The 14550-nt window shown below is 33.6% G+C and overlaps 1 protein-coding gene across 1 annotated transcript; it reads right to left on the bottom strand.

Annotated features, from left to right (window-relative positions):
- Window positions 1-2466: 2466 nt before the first annotated feature.
- On the bottom strand, window positions 2467-9213 carry LOC111998446 (uncharacterized). The gene is made up of 8 exons (XM_024030540.2): window positions 8870-9213; window positions 7503-7596; window positions 7366-7416; window positions 7080-7253; window positions 5135-5314; window positions 4761-4880; window positions 3959-4092; window positions 2467-3027 (listed from the first exon to the last, which is right to left on the bottom strand). The coding sequence occupies exons 1-8, from the start codon at window positions 9049-9051 to the stop codon at window positions 2952-2954; spliced, it is 1011 nt and encodes a 336-aa protein (XP_023886308.1). The 5' UTR covers window positions 9052-9213; the 3' UTR covers window positions 2467-2951.
- Window positions 9214-14550: the final 5337 nt, after the last annotated feature.

Raw genomic sequence — 14550 nt, 5'->3', positions numbered from 1 at the left:
TTAGGGGTATTTTCGTCACTTTAGAGGTTTGAGGGTATTTTCGTCATTTTTTAGGTTTAAGGGGTATTTTGGTCACTTTTCAGGTTTAGGGGGTATTTTGGTCATTTTTAGGTTTCTAGGTTATTTTGATCAATTTTTAGGCTTCGGGGTTATTTTGGCTAATTTTTAGGTTTCGAGAGTATTTTGGTCATTTTTTAGGTTTTAGGGTTATTTTGGTTATTTTTTAGACTTCGAGGTTATTTTGGCCATTTTTTAGGTTTCGGAGGTATTTTGGTAATTTTTAGGTTTCAGGGTATTTTGGTCATTTTTAGGTTTCAGCGGTATTTTGGTAAATTTTTTTTGGGTTTTAGGGTATTTTGGTCATTTTTGGGTATTTTGGTCATTTTTAGGTTTCTGGGGTATTTTGGTCATTTTTTGGGTTTCAGGAGTATTTTGGTCATTTTTAGGTTTTGGGGGTATTTTGGTCATTTTTTGGATTTCAAGGGTATTTTGGTCATTTTTAGGTTTCAGGGGTATTATGGTCTTTTTATGGGTTGCGGGGGTATTTTGGTCATTTTTTGGAATTCAGGGGTATTTTGGTCATTTTGGGTTTTTAGGAGTATTTTGGTCATTTTTAGGTTTCGGAGGTATTTTAGTCTTTTTTTGAGTTTCAGGGGTATTTTGGTCATTTTCTGAGTTTAGGTGTTATTTTGGTCATTTTTTAGGTTGAGGGGGTATTTTGGTAATTTTAGTAGTTTTGGGGTTGGGTAATTAGGTACCCAATTAAAACCCAATAAACATTTGTGTTAATTGGGTTTAATTGGGTTAATACCCATTTAACCAACTAATAATTGGGTGGGTTTGGGTTTATTTTAAGTGGGTAGGTTTGGGTGGGCAAATGGATTTGGGTTGATTTTGCCACCCCTATCTTAAATATGGTGTACTTGCAGCTTATGCGCGTGTCTGGATGCTCCCATGTGATTATTCTAAAAAATGTCAAATCACCCAAGTGAACTCTACACCTAAAATTCTAGTTCCTACAACAATGTAAAACGAGCACTCTTATCTATGAGTTCAGATCGTAAAGAAACTCAATTGAAAAGCTTTAGTTTTGAACTTGGAAGTTTATGGGATGACCTTATTAACTAATTAAGAGACATTTATCAACCAAATAAATCACCCTTCAAGTTAGGACTTCAATAGAAATATGTAGCCATGTAAACCATAAGAGCCTCCAAATAAGTGGAGAGCCCAACCAGAAGCTCTTAGAACTTGTGAAAACCACATGTATTTTTTTTCTCCATTATATTCTATCTAAAGTCATATTCTCTGAATCTCTGATACTTCCTTAATTGACATGAAATGTCATTTTTATTATTAATTCTACTAATGCAATTTTCCAGTTATAGCATAACTGGAAATTGCTTACTTTTTCTTCTTCTCTTTTCCTCTACTAATTTTATTAAACCCTTGTTGGTTATGGTTCTCTTCAAATTTATTTCCTATTTTGTGATACTCAGTTGAATAGGTGAGTGCCTCTCTACTTGCTTTCATGTATTTAGCAACTCCAAAGATTATCACATTAAGCATTTGAGAAGCTAAATTTAGGATATGCTTTTATTAGAAGATGTCAGCGCAACCAAGTTACCAAGTCTTATCCTGATCTAAGCTAAAAAATTCCAGGTTATAGAGATCAATATGAACCAAACCAAAATCAAATGCCCCAGTACAAACTGGCTTAATCCCATTCTCACCCCTATTTATCCGTTGTCCATGCTGAAGCCCCATCAACAAGCAAGACCCATATCACATTTTTCACTCTTGATTTGTGCAATTATTTGTATGTCAGATATGGCGCTTGCTTTAATTTATAAAAGCTCACCATCACCTATCTTTGCTTACCATTGGAACTCTCAGGTCCAATGACTGCGTTTAATTGACTCAGAATTGATCACAATGTTAATATGCAATTAATGAGGATCACAGTCCTTTCCACATTAATGTTGATCACAATCCTTTCCACATTAGCTAACTGAATTTCCCTGTATCTAGGTAAAGCTAATTCAGGATGATGAAATATTCATCCTTAATTCCTGTTTAGTGATATCACAATATAATTTATATACGCCTATGGTAATTCACTAATCATTTTTTAGAACCCTAACTAATCTTTAAGTAGATTACCCACTTTCCTAAACACAATTACAATTGCTCAGATATGGTTTTAAAGGTCTCATATGTAGTACCAAGCATGAAAGTAATAGAAGAATTGAAGAGATACACATGTGATGGTCTCTTATCAGAACATTAACACACACTATATGAACGTGAAAGATGATAGACTCCGAACCACCAATTCATCTTTCCTTTAAGCAGAAATCAAGATAAAAGAATGATTTAGAAGTTAACAATATCAGTCAATCAGAATAACGCAATTAATGAGGAGCACAGTAACAAGTTTTTTATATACGAGTAAACACAGACCAATAAATAAAAAATTGTTTCATTGAAATTTACATAAATGGAGATCTGGAATAACGGTATTAGCACTATTTATAAGCTATAGCCATTTTAAACACTTTTAAGACAATTACTTCCAACAGTTCCTGACATTGATGTTAGTAATATAAAATCGGCACCAGAAATGACTCACTTAGTTCAAGGGCCAAAGCCCTCATTTTCATCAGATTACAGGAAAAGCAATCATATAATAAAAAATCTCTGCAAAACAAAACCACTCAAAAAGCCTGCAGAATTTTCAGAAAAAGTTTAAAGCTGACTACAAGAATGATATGACAAAGAAAAGCACCTATTGGCAAGCATTTACCACATCAAAGCAGGAACTTGCATACCAAATCAAGGCAAAACACATACAGCTGATGTTTTGTCTTTCTTTTTGACTTAAAGCCGTCTAACTTTAGCAGACCTCCAAAATTTATGAGATGGATCCCATGCCAAGATAAGAAAGAGTATTAAGATTTGGGCAGCGTTTCCCTGAATACGCGTGGAAGCACTTCATGGACGCTGATGTCAAGAACCTCCGGATCCCTGAAAAGGGCCCTAAGATTAAGGTTCTGTATGTTTTAACAAGAAAAAATTGTATGGAATGGAGTCTATCAATGCTATTCAATTGGACACTGAATACTACAAAGTTCTATATGATAAATTATTGAATGATTATATTAATAAAAGATGAGGACATGCATAGTGGCCTGTTTCCTTGAAAGCAGTGGGTTACATCCTAAAACTCAAAAAAGGAACCAATCTCTATCAATATGAAGAATTAATTTGATTTGAAATCAACGAGGAATCAATCTACTGGGATTGCAAAAAAAAAAATTCAGTTTCACTTTCTCGATTTTTCCTTCTTAAAAGAAAAACAAACCATAACTCGGTGAATTTGGGGGAATAATATGGATCAGTATTAAAGCTCCACAAGGAAGTTAAAAACTATCACTTTTCTTCTTTTCTTTTTTAAAATTAAAAACCATCACTTTTCACCAGGGTATAGACAAAAAAGAATGAGATCTGATGGACCTGCCAGTACTGACTGTTCAATCAAATCACTAGCTTCAAAAAGTAATACATGTTCCTGAAATTGATACTTAAAAGTATAAAATGTATGATTAATGTATGCTGCATACATTAACCAGACCCTTTATTATGGGTTTTACTAACGTATGACTTAAGGGCATATATTATTAAACCATTTTAGGAAACTTTTTATGAAAAAATGAAAATGTGACTAACTTTTTTGACAGCTTTTTCAATTTCTCATCAAAAAATTTCTAAAATTGATGATTAACGTAACTGGACCCATTTATTAAAGGAAGAGCATTTGTCTCAAAACAGCTTTGGCAATGATATGCTCGGGGTAACTACTATTGAAATACTTTCTGTACTCTAAACTAATTAATAATCATTGATAACACTCATGATGGATAAGATTGAATGCAAGAGAGACAGAGAGAGACAAAACCTGCACACTGTTTGTCCCATTTCGCTAGAACTGGGAATAAACCAAAGCTGTCGCAGGGAAGGGGACTCAAACTGAACAAAGAAACCATCGTGTTGCCCATGTTTCCACTTTCTAGATCCTTGACCTTTCCAGACCTGCAAAAGGGTGTTTTGGTACTGGTTGTCAACTACACAATCAATTTCTAGACTGCATAAGCCTTTTTTTCCTAGGCAACTGAATAAGTTATCGCACTTTATGGAATACAGATATGGGCATATCAGATAGAGCTTTCTAATTAGGGTAATGGCATATCAATTAAAGCAGGTTCATAACTGCCTGATTAATCTTTCAACAGTTATTATACTTGGAACCATCAGCCACATTCTAAATAGAGATAGTAAATTGCACTGCACCGCATCAAATCATTATTTGGGTTTTTGACTGTCAACGAGCAACTATCAGCCATTAATTGTGTTAGTAGGTGAAGGCATATTTCAAACTTTTAGAAATACTAGAACCCAAATTTGTGGTGTGACCTCCAACAAGTTATAAACTAACCAGTTGCCATTTTCATTACACCTCACACACACATATAATGACCTAAAGCGCTTTCTATGCAGTGCCCATTCTATAGTAAAAATCTGAAGCAAAGAAACTTTTTTAGCACTTTACAATAGCAAGTGTAAGCATCAAAATTAAAGTTGAGACATCTTGAGACATGCTTCTACTAGCATGGGGGTAAAATATAGGGAGGTATCCAGCTTGTCACATGATAAAGTCCCTGTCTATTAAACATCCATGTCCCGAAGAACTTAAAAGTTACCTGTGGGTAAGATATGATACTTTTGGGGGCCACCACACAGGCCGCTCTGGAGAAAGAATCATCAGCATACTGCCTAAGAAATGAAAAACAACTGCTATGTGTATGGGGTGATTCAAAGGCCTGGCACATGCAAAAGATAAAAGTAATCAATAAAAATGTGTAAGAAGCAAATACAAGCTGCAAATGATGGACAAAGAGAACATGCATGTAAGTGTTAGAAACTTATTGCTAGATAAGATAAAATAAAAAATAAAAATAAAAATTCAAAGTTGAGTTCACATATGTAACCTGAACAACACTAATGGGTCATAACATACTGAATATCAGCAAGCAAACTTATATATGCAAAAAAAGTATTGACATAATTTAAATACCTTATCAATATTCACAACTGGAGCATATTTATCAGTCTGGGTCTTTTCATTATCAAGAAGGAAGTATACTCTTGGATCCACTTTAGACGTTTCATGCCATGATTTTACAGCAGTCTCCATTGTCTCAACAAGGAAAGAGAAAATCTCTTTCCAGGATTCTTCAGGTCCCCACTTTTCAGACTGCAAAGATAATGACCAATTTAGTCCTCCTTATTTGTGAATACTGAAAACAAATCCTACCCCAGATAGTCTACTGATGGTCTCAACATAAGTAGCTGATGAAGTAGTAAACTCTTACCTGCATTAGACAGTTTCAGAGGATACATACAACTGCTCTATAAGAGAGAAGGAAAGATGACAAAGCAGAACACAAAGATTAAAGCAAATAGAAACAATTATATTATATCACCATTACTAGAAAGTTTATTAAAGAAAACGAGAATAAGTCAAGCTAAGACTCTGTTTGTTTCAACCTAAGCATATTCTATGGGAAAATACGAAAATCGCTTATCTTCCATGGTTTGGTTGGACTCCCAAAGATAGTCATGAAAAAAATTTCCATGTTTTGGTTGGTTCACACAAAATCCATCAAATTACAAATGCAGCTAAGCCTATAAATATTGCAAGGCAAAGCTCAATGAATAATCCTAAATAGTCCAAAAATACCTTGGGCAAACTTTGGTTACAGAATGAAAACCTAAAAGTCAATCATTTTATTTATTTTTTGGATAAGTTAGAAACAGCCATTTTCACATAAATAAAACCATCAACCCAATTACAAGAAACAAATCTTCCAAAATCATAATTTTTAGCGCCAAATTCTTTAGACACCAATTACCCATAATTCTTGATATAGGAATCATGCTCAAAATTGAGAATGAACCAAAAGTAATCAATTCTAGAAACAAAAATATTAAACCCAGAAAGTATAAGCAACCAAGAAGAACAAACCCCAATTCTCATCAAAGTTGGATTTGATTTTGTGGAAATTCAGTCGATTTGGTTATCATCCCAGTCCCACCACAACTTTAGGATTTTTGAGAGAATACCCGACAACATTCTCTTCACTTTCTAGCAGCAATTGCTCAACAACACCATAGCCTCAATGAAACTTGGACCCAAGGGGCTTCCAATAGAGCTCATTGTTCACATCAAAGTTGGATAAACCAAAATTTTCCAAATCAGATGGCACCAATTTTGGAATATTGTTGTTCACCACAGAGAACCTTTTCAGCCTCTTGAGGTCATAGTGATACGAAATCAAACTGCAGGCAATGAGAAAGGGAAAGGACAGTGGGACTTCATGGGAGAGTGACAAGAGGTAGATTTGGGGATGGATGAGACCTGAGAAGGTCTTGCCTGAAAAGTTGAGGTTATGGAGGCTCACTGCCACTGGTGGGCTGCGTCGACAGGGAGATAGGAAGAATATGGTGGGGCTTCATGGGAATGATATGCTCTCTTTTTTGGGGTGAAAAGTAATCTAGAAGAACTCCTAGTGGGGATCGAACCTAGGATGTCTGGGTCTACTGCTCATCCCAAGCCTCCAACCACTAGGCTGCACCTTGACAAGTGGCACTCCATTTTATAACTATAATTATATTACTCCCGCCCCTCTCTCCCCTCCTTAGTGCTGCTTGTACAACAACTAAGCCTTAGTCCCAAAATTTTAGGGGTCAGCTATGGATCCTATAACATATGGAAAATGGTTTATGCCTAAAATATTTTCCACTTTTTTTAGTGTCTTTATTTTTAACAATAACCAACAAAACATTTTTTGTTGACAATAAGTTTTCAGCTGTACCAAGACCAGAAAATTTGGAATACAATTTTGGGAAATTGTTTTATGTGAAAAGAAATGGAGTCTAAATCACTATATTTACAGACCAACAAAAAACAAGAGAAAATATATGAAAATTTGGGGTTTATGCTTGAAAAATACACTCACCATTTCAGATTTCAACTTCTCCAAATGCTTTGCCATATCAATATTGGATCTCTTGTTCTCCACTTCTTGAGCTCTCTTTTTATCTCTCGACAACTGGGAAATCCTCTTGATCTTTTTTGAAACTTCAGAACTTTGTGGATTGTATTGCAAAGCTGTTTGAAAGGCAGCTAAGGCCTACAATATGTGGATAGGATAAACATCAGTAGCAAGATACCAAAACCACGAGCTCTGGTTCAGAAGAATCGTTGTCACAGAAAATAAAAATAATAGTAACTTTAAAACATACATCATCATATTGTTCCATGGCCTCTAATATGCATCCTTTCCTGAAATATCCCTGAAGGTGCATCAAAACAGTACTGTTTAAGGAAAAGATTAGGACATCAAGTACAATTAATGTTTCATATGCATGAATATACGTACCTTTTCCCACTGGGGTTTCAGTGTAATTGTTGTCTCAGCATCAGCAAGTGCTTTATTAAGCTTAACCAACTGTAGAAATGCAGCAGCACGGTTGCTGGCCAATAATGGAACATTATAAATGAAAAGGTTGTTTACACAACATATGCATTCAGGAATACCCATCTAGATTCTAATCTTAGCTACCATACAATGTAAGTTTAGGGTGGTGTTTATCCCACCATGATACTTCTCCTGATCAATCTGCAATTTCAGTATCTAAATGCTAAAGCAAAGTACCATTTCATATTTATGCATACTGACATGAATACCCATCTAGATTCTAATCTTAGCAGCCATACTTATCTTCTACAATTTTTTCCATAGGTAGCTCAGTAAATGCATAAATATGATCAGGAAAAATGAAGGCTGTGGTCAATGAATAAGGAACTACAGATGGCAAGCATGCTGGAAATAACCATTGTGGAGAAGGCTTTATTACACACCATCAGGGATCTACCAAATCCAAATTATGTCCCAAAGTAAATTCACACTCAATAAGAAAAGCACTGGCTGCTTTCAAATCCCTCCTCTTCAAAAGCATTATCTTCAGAGTGACATCATGATCTTGTCTAATTGTGTGATACTCAAGGTGACTGAGAGCATCAAGCAGAAATTATCCAAACCTTGCAATGAAGAATTGAATAAACCGTAGGCCCGTAACTTAAAAATCAACTAATTGGGCCTGCACTGAATACATCTCTCTTCAACCAATGCAAAATGAGATCATTTTATTGGTTGGCTGATGCCTCCATCTCCCTTATGTCATATTAACTTCCTCACAAAGCACAAAACCAATTGTCGCTTCGCTAGTGTCCAACTATGTTAAACAGCAACAACAGGGTGCTCGTGCCGAAACATTATGAACAATTCGTGTGGTGTCCCATCTCACGTGTAATTGTAAAAACTAAGTTTTATAGACATCACTTAATCGCACACTGGCCTCAAAAACTCATCAACAGCTAAAACCCCCCACTACATTATACTGCCTCACATCCAAGGACAAAGCTTATGTAAAATTTAAATCCACATTGTCTCCTTGTAGAGTTCAAATGCATAAACCCATAACAAAAACAAACAAAACCCATTTCAATTTCCAGCGTACGTAAAGCTTCTAAAGTTCTAAACTGATATAACACGTGAACAGTGAAGTAAAACCACTAACAGAGATCAAAATCAAAATAAAAAAAGAACCCAACAAAATGAAATTTGCAAAGTACCCATTTGACAGAATCAAGTTAACTTTGAAACCCAGAAACCAAAATCAAAAATTTCTACGAAAGCATCAAACTTTAACCAGAAATGCTAAAAAAAAATAAGGGTAACCTTACCTATAAAGAGTGGGGTTGGAAGGGTCAAGCTTGATGGCTTGGGTGTAGAGAGCAGCGGCTTTGAGGTAATTCCCAGCTTTGAAAAACTCATTGCCTTTGTCTTTCAAAGACATCTCACCACCACCACCACCTTCCGATGAGCTTACCGCACCCGATTTTGGCTCTGCTGTTGCTTCACTCATTCTTCGTTTTTGTTTTTGTTCTTTTTGGTTTGTGGAGGTATTAGTAGGGTTTATGGGGTAGCTCTTTGACACAAGGAGAAAAAGCTGAATGATATTCTCTCTCTCACAGCACTAGCACCTCCTGCTTGATTGCTTTGGGGTCTCTTTCTATCTATGTTGAAAAGGAACAAGGAGGGAGGGAGCGATACGATGCGTTTTGGGAAATACTTCTATCGTGGCAATTTTTTTTTTTGGAAATTATATGTCTATAATATTTTTATAATATTTTCACGACAAATTATAAGTGACAGGTTATTACTGATTATTATTGTTAAGGTAAAAAAGTAATTTTAGTATTAAGTTCAAATTTGAACTAATAACAACTAACTATCTATAATTTGTTATAAAAATATTGTCGATGTAACGCCTTTTTTTCTTTTTTTTCTTTTTCTTTTTTATTAGAGATGACATTGAGGTAAGGCCAAATTCAATTATAGGTGTCCTATTTCTTCTTCGGTGCAAGAAAAACTTGCACGGTAGGAGAGTGGCGCAAGTTCAGTTTGGGGTGGGTTTAGAGGTTTTTACAATTCCTAATGAGATAACTCTTACGTTGATGTGAGGTATAGATGAAACAAAAATGAAAAAGACACTTGTAACGTAGTGTTTGGTACGGGAGAATCCACATTATTTCTGGCATCCAGATTCCTAGGAATCACATTCTTAAGAATGTAGTTATTCCTATGTTTGGTTCATTCCTAGAAATCTTAAATGAATTATTTATTTTTCTCATTCTATCCTTAGATTTGAATATGAACTACCAAGTCATTTAAAAAAAAAGGTTAAAATTGTCAATTTATAAAAAATACAATTTCTTTTAAACTTGGGAATCTGGATTCCCATATGTTTTAAAGGAAATCCACATTCCTACTAAGAGGAGTTTAAGGAGAGAATCCAGATTCCCCTGGCATCTGATTTCCTAGCATGATTTGCAACCAAACATAGGAATCTTTAAACATTCTTGGGAATTCTAAAACATTACCCTATACCAAACGCCACATAAGAGTATTAGAAGAGAATGATAAATAAAAGTGATTTCAAATTATTAATGGCATATATATTAAAAAAAAAACACATTATAACTAGGATATGCATTAAAAAAATTATAAATAAATAAGTCAAATATATGTGTATATATACTTTCAGGATGGGGCAAGCAAAACCTATTCAAGATAAGGAAAACCCAAGCGAGACAAATCGAGAAAAAATAAGTAAAGCGGTCAATATTTTTGCTATCTGTTTTTGTTATCCCCATTGTAGACAATGGATTTCATCTGTCTTAATTAGGGAGTTTTACTTTTTATAATTCAATTAAAGGGCCTTGTAAACAAATTAAACTATTTACAAATAATTTGAACTTTGACAACAAAAAATATCTATATTCATTAATAGACAATTAAAGTTATCCTAGCCTAGGATTCCTAACATTAAATACAGGCTTAAGTCTCAACTATTAAACTAATCAAACTTAAATATGATAATGTATTCACAAACAATCTTGAAATTGTATCTATTTCTGTATCACTCATGATATATAATAACTAGGGGCACCTATTTATATATATATGACGAGGGCATTTTGCCATTCCTAGCTTTTATGATGCCAACAATTTTTGTTACAACTATTATTGAAGTCACGAAATTAGACCCAAATGAAGAAATCATGGAAAATGACAAATATATGTTAATCTTTTATATACTAGATGATGGGACTGACGAAATCATGCATAGACGAGGAAAACTGGTCCGATGAGATGGATTTACACTGACGAGTTACCAGTTCACTGACGAGGATTAAGCACTTCATTCAATGCTGCCAATAAACGCCCTGGACGGTTACAAAACCAGTTGTACAGACCGTTGGGATAAAATTAAAAGCAACATGATGAGGCCAGAAAACGTTACTTAAGAACCACTTTAATTGCCCAACGGCTAGAGACTCCAACAACATATATAAAGCCCCCCACATGGCCAAGAAAAAGAGGTGTGCACATTGAGATAATTACTGTAAAATTTCTCTGATACACTACATTGCTCTTTCTTAAATAATTTCCAATACTGACTTTGGCATTGGAGAAGTTGTGGCAGGCACCACACCGGTGACCACATTCGAGGGTACATACTTGCAGGAGGTCGGAGATCGTTTCTGTCTACACGCATTGGCTGAGGAATTCACACTTCATCACTAGAAATTGCATCATCATGAAAAATGACAAATATATGTTAATCTTTTATATACTAGAAATTGCATATTATGGCCTCCCTTCTTTCCAAGGGTGGTTTCTCAAAAAAAAAAAAAAAAAGGTATTATGGTCACATTTAAGTAGAATTGCCATGGTTGATCACAAATCACTTTGAAACAAAATAAAACCAGGATTAGAAATTACTTTAATAACAATAATAATAAACTAATAAGGACCTTAATCCATTAAGTCAAATTCAAATGATTTTTTTTCTTTTAATTAAATGACTATTACTAAGAAGAAGAAAGCAAAGGCCCTGAGGACCAATTCACGTGTGACAAGCAAGAGACAGGAATAGCCGATTGGGAGGTACAAGAGGCAACCCAACGCTGCAACCAAATAATTGGGCCAAAGAAATTCATGTGTGATAAGTCGTCACCTCGAGGAACTGCAAGGCCTCATTTTTGTTTGTAAGGCTTTCGTTGTAATTTCACTCACTTTACAAGTAAACTGAAATTATAAAATGAAAGTGTTTAATTTTAAGCCATTTCGAAGCAAAATTCCTCAATGACAACTCAAAATCCATTAACGTAACCACGTATATTATTTAAACGAGCATGTAATCTGCATTATGTGCGGCTACAATTCTCATACACTAAGATTTATAAATCTTTTACCTCAAATAAATAAATAAATCATATTTGTAAATCATATGTTTAGCTATAGTATTTTAATAGTTTTAAGTTGTATTTATTTTTAAAATCTATTTCTATTCCTACTATAGCTTATATATATATATATATATTTATCTTTATCATGATAATTTCATGTAATTTTTTGTTAGCACTTATTTTAAAATTCTATCATATAGTTTTAATGAGGTGTTTTAATCCTAATTAACACGTGAATGGTTTTATTTGGGAGAAAGCATTGTCCATTATAAAAACCTAAGATATAGGCTTTTATTTGATCAAACGAAAAAAGATATAATCTTTTACTTTCATTTATCTTTTAATGTTATAAAATAAAGTTTTGAATGTGAGTTTCAATTAGCTTAACCGATTGAAATCATCTCTCAAAAAAAGATAAAGTTAAAAAAAAAAATTAAATACTGAAACACCCACAAAAAAAAAAAAAAAAAAGGTCATCAATTAGTACAATGGGAAAATTCACACCTATTAATAGAGTGCGTTTGGATTTTTTTTTTTTTCTTCTAATTGCTTAATTGTTTAATGTACTACAAAAAAGGGGGAGTTTTATTTTTGTGCACAAGAAAAGCGAAAATAAGCCCAAATTTTCTAGATACACCAATGCAGTGTGTATATGTATATATATATATATATATATATGGCATTTTGGAGAAGAAATTCATAGTTCATATTTTTTTATATTTTTTTCCTTTCAGAGAGTGACAGAATTTGGCAATAAACTTGGAAGTGAATTCATAGTTCTACAACTCCATTCAATATCATTTTATTAGATATGAATTTTGACAAATCTATCATTAAATTATATTTTCTTCTTATATCATTCATACATGCTAAATTTCCATAAAATTAAAGACAAATAACTATATCATCAATCAAATGTTTAAATTTTTTAAAAAAAAAATTGTAGTCTAAAATTATATATGCATAACAAATAAGTTTATGGATTGAGCAATAAATAAAATCCGATTAGCACAAAATTTGATGTGTATGAAGAAGATAATGAATATGTAATTTAAAAGTTAGATTTTCAAAAAATATAATTATGTGAATTTTTTCAATGAGAATTGTAGCCAAACTTAATCATTCAAAAAATTACTAATAATGCTCATCTAGTCATCCGGCATATTCTTTTTGGATTTTTTTTTTTTCCTTCCTTCTTTCTTCTTTCTTTCTTTGTGCTGATTACAAGCAAAATAAGCAGAAAAAGGTCCACTGAGGGAACCTATTACTAACCCTTTTGGCTTTAATTGGCACTATTACTTTTTTCCGTCTGTGACCAATCAAATTCATGTTAAGTGCTCTGCTTTGCTGAGTTTCAAAATCTAATTACCTCATTTTTCTTAAGTTTCTTTCTATTTTTTCAACATCGTGTTTTTAATCCACATCTATGACGGTGTACAAGGTTGTTGTTGACAATTGCTGACCTATTCTTGCTTAATTAAGTGATTTGGTCTTAAGAGTTTGGTACTATGGACTTTAGGAAACGACATTCTAGAAACTGATGTAATGTTTTGTATTGTAAATGTAAACATTCTTTTAAATTGACTATTACATTTTTAGAGTGACTCCTCCTTGTCTTGGGAATGCTTATGTTTCAGCTAACTTGCCGTTAAGCATGGCTGCATTATTTAGGCTCATATAAAAGTTTCATATTTTGCTAGAACTGCATGACTGGCTTCTTCTTAGGCCGAAACTTCATTCTTTACATTTGTCTAGAGTTGGAAACTTGGAAATGCAAATACAATTTCTATGATTTCTAGCTAGGCTCGTTTAAATTCTCTCTCAGTGCGCTGTGTGGTACAATTTTCTATTATATCATTGACTTCATATCTCTCTCTCTCTCTCTCTCACAAATTTCAACTCTCAAGTGGGTTCTAATTAATTGAATTTTAGATCACAAGAAAAAGAAAATTGTGTTAATTCAAGCATGTTTGAATAGACCACGCAACCGAGTCACATTGTAGCTCTTACTAAAGTCTACCTGCTCTGCTAGGTGACTTAACTCAGTCTATGATCTCAAGTATATATAATGTTTGCTTGGAATAAAATAAATGGTGTAAAATACACGCATTCAAATGTTTTCAAAATTGGCTCTCCCTTTTTGCTTTTTCATGGAACCTCTTTATTAAATTTGGGAACATTACAAGAGAATGTGTATGTAAGCATTAGTTCATCAAAAAAAAGTATATGTAGGCATTTCTTTCATGAAATATATATATATATATATGTTGGCATTTCTTTTTTTTTCTTTTTTTTAATTGGACGATTTTTAAAACTTATTTACTGATTACTTTAACCAACTTTTAACAAATAAACAAATAAATAAAGTGTTCATTTAAACGAACGTATTTAGGTTTGTCAAACATTCATAAGCCAACTGCTGTAATACTAAAACCTTCCATCGGGTCAATGTCTCCATGGTGAATTTAAAATGTCGGTTTGGGTTCACAAGAATCAAAACACTACACAAAGTCAATGGTTTAATTTGATAGGTTCAGATTGAAAAGACTGCTAACTTTCTCATTGCAGCCTTCCTTGCTCTTCAAAAGTATGCTTAATCCAACCAACTA

This window comes from Quercus suber, unplaced genomic scaffold, assembly GCF_002906115.3.
Source record: "Quercus suber isolate HL8 unplaced genomic scaffold, Cork oak 2.0 scaffold_3B, whole genome shotgun sequence".
Classification (NCBI taxonomy): domain Eukaryota; kingdom Viridiplantae; phylum Streptophyta; class Magnoliopsida; order Fagales; family Fagaceae; genus Quercus; species Quercus suber.
Note: the sequence above shows the minus strand (reverse complement) of the source record. Positions and strands in the feature narration are given on the sequence as shown.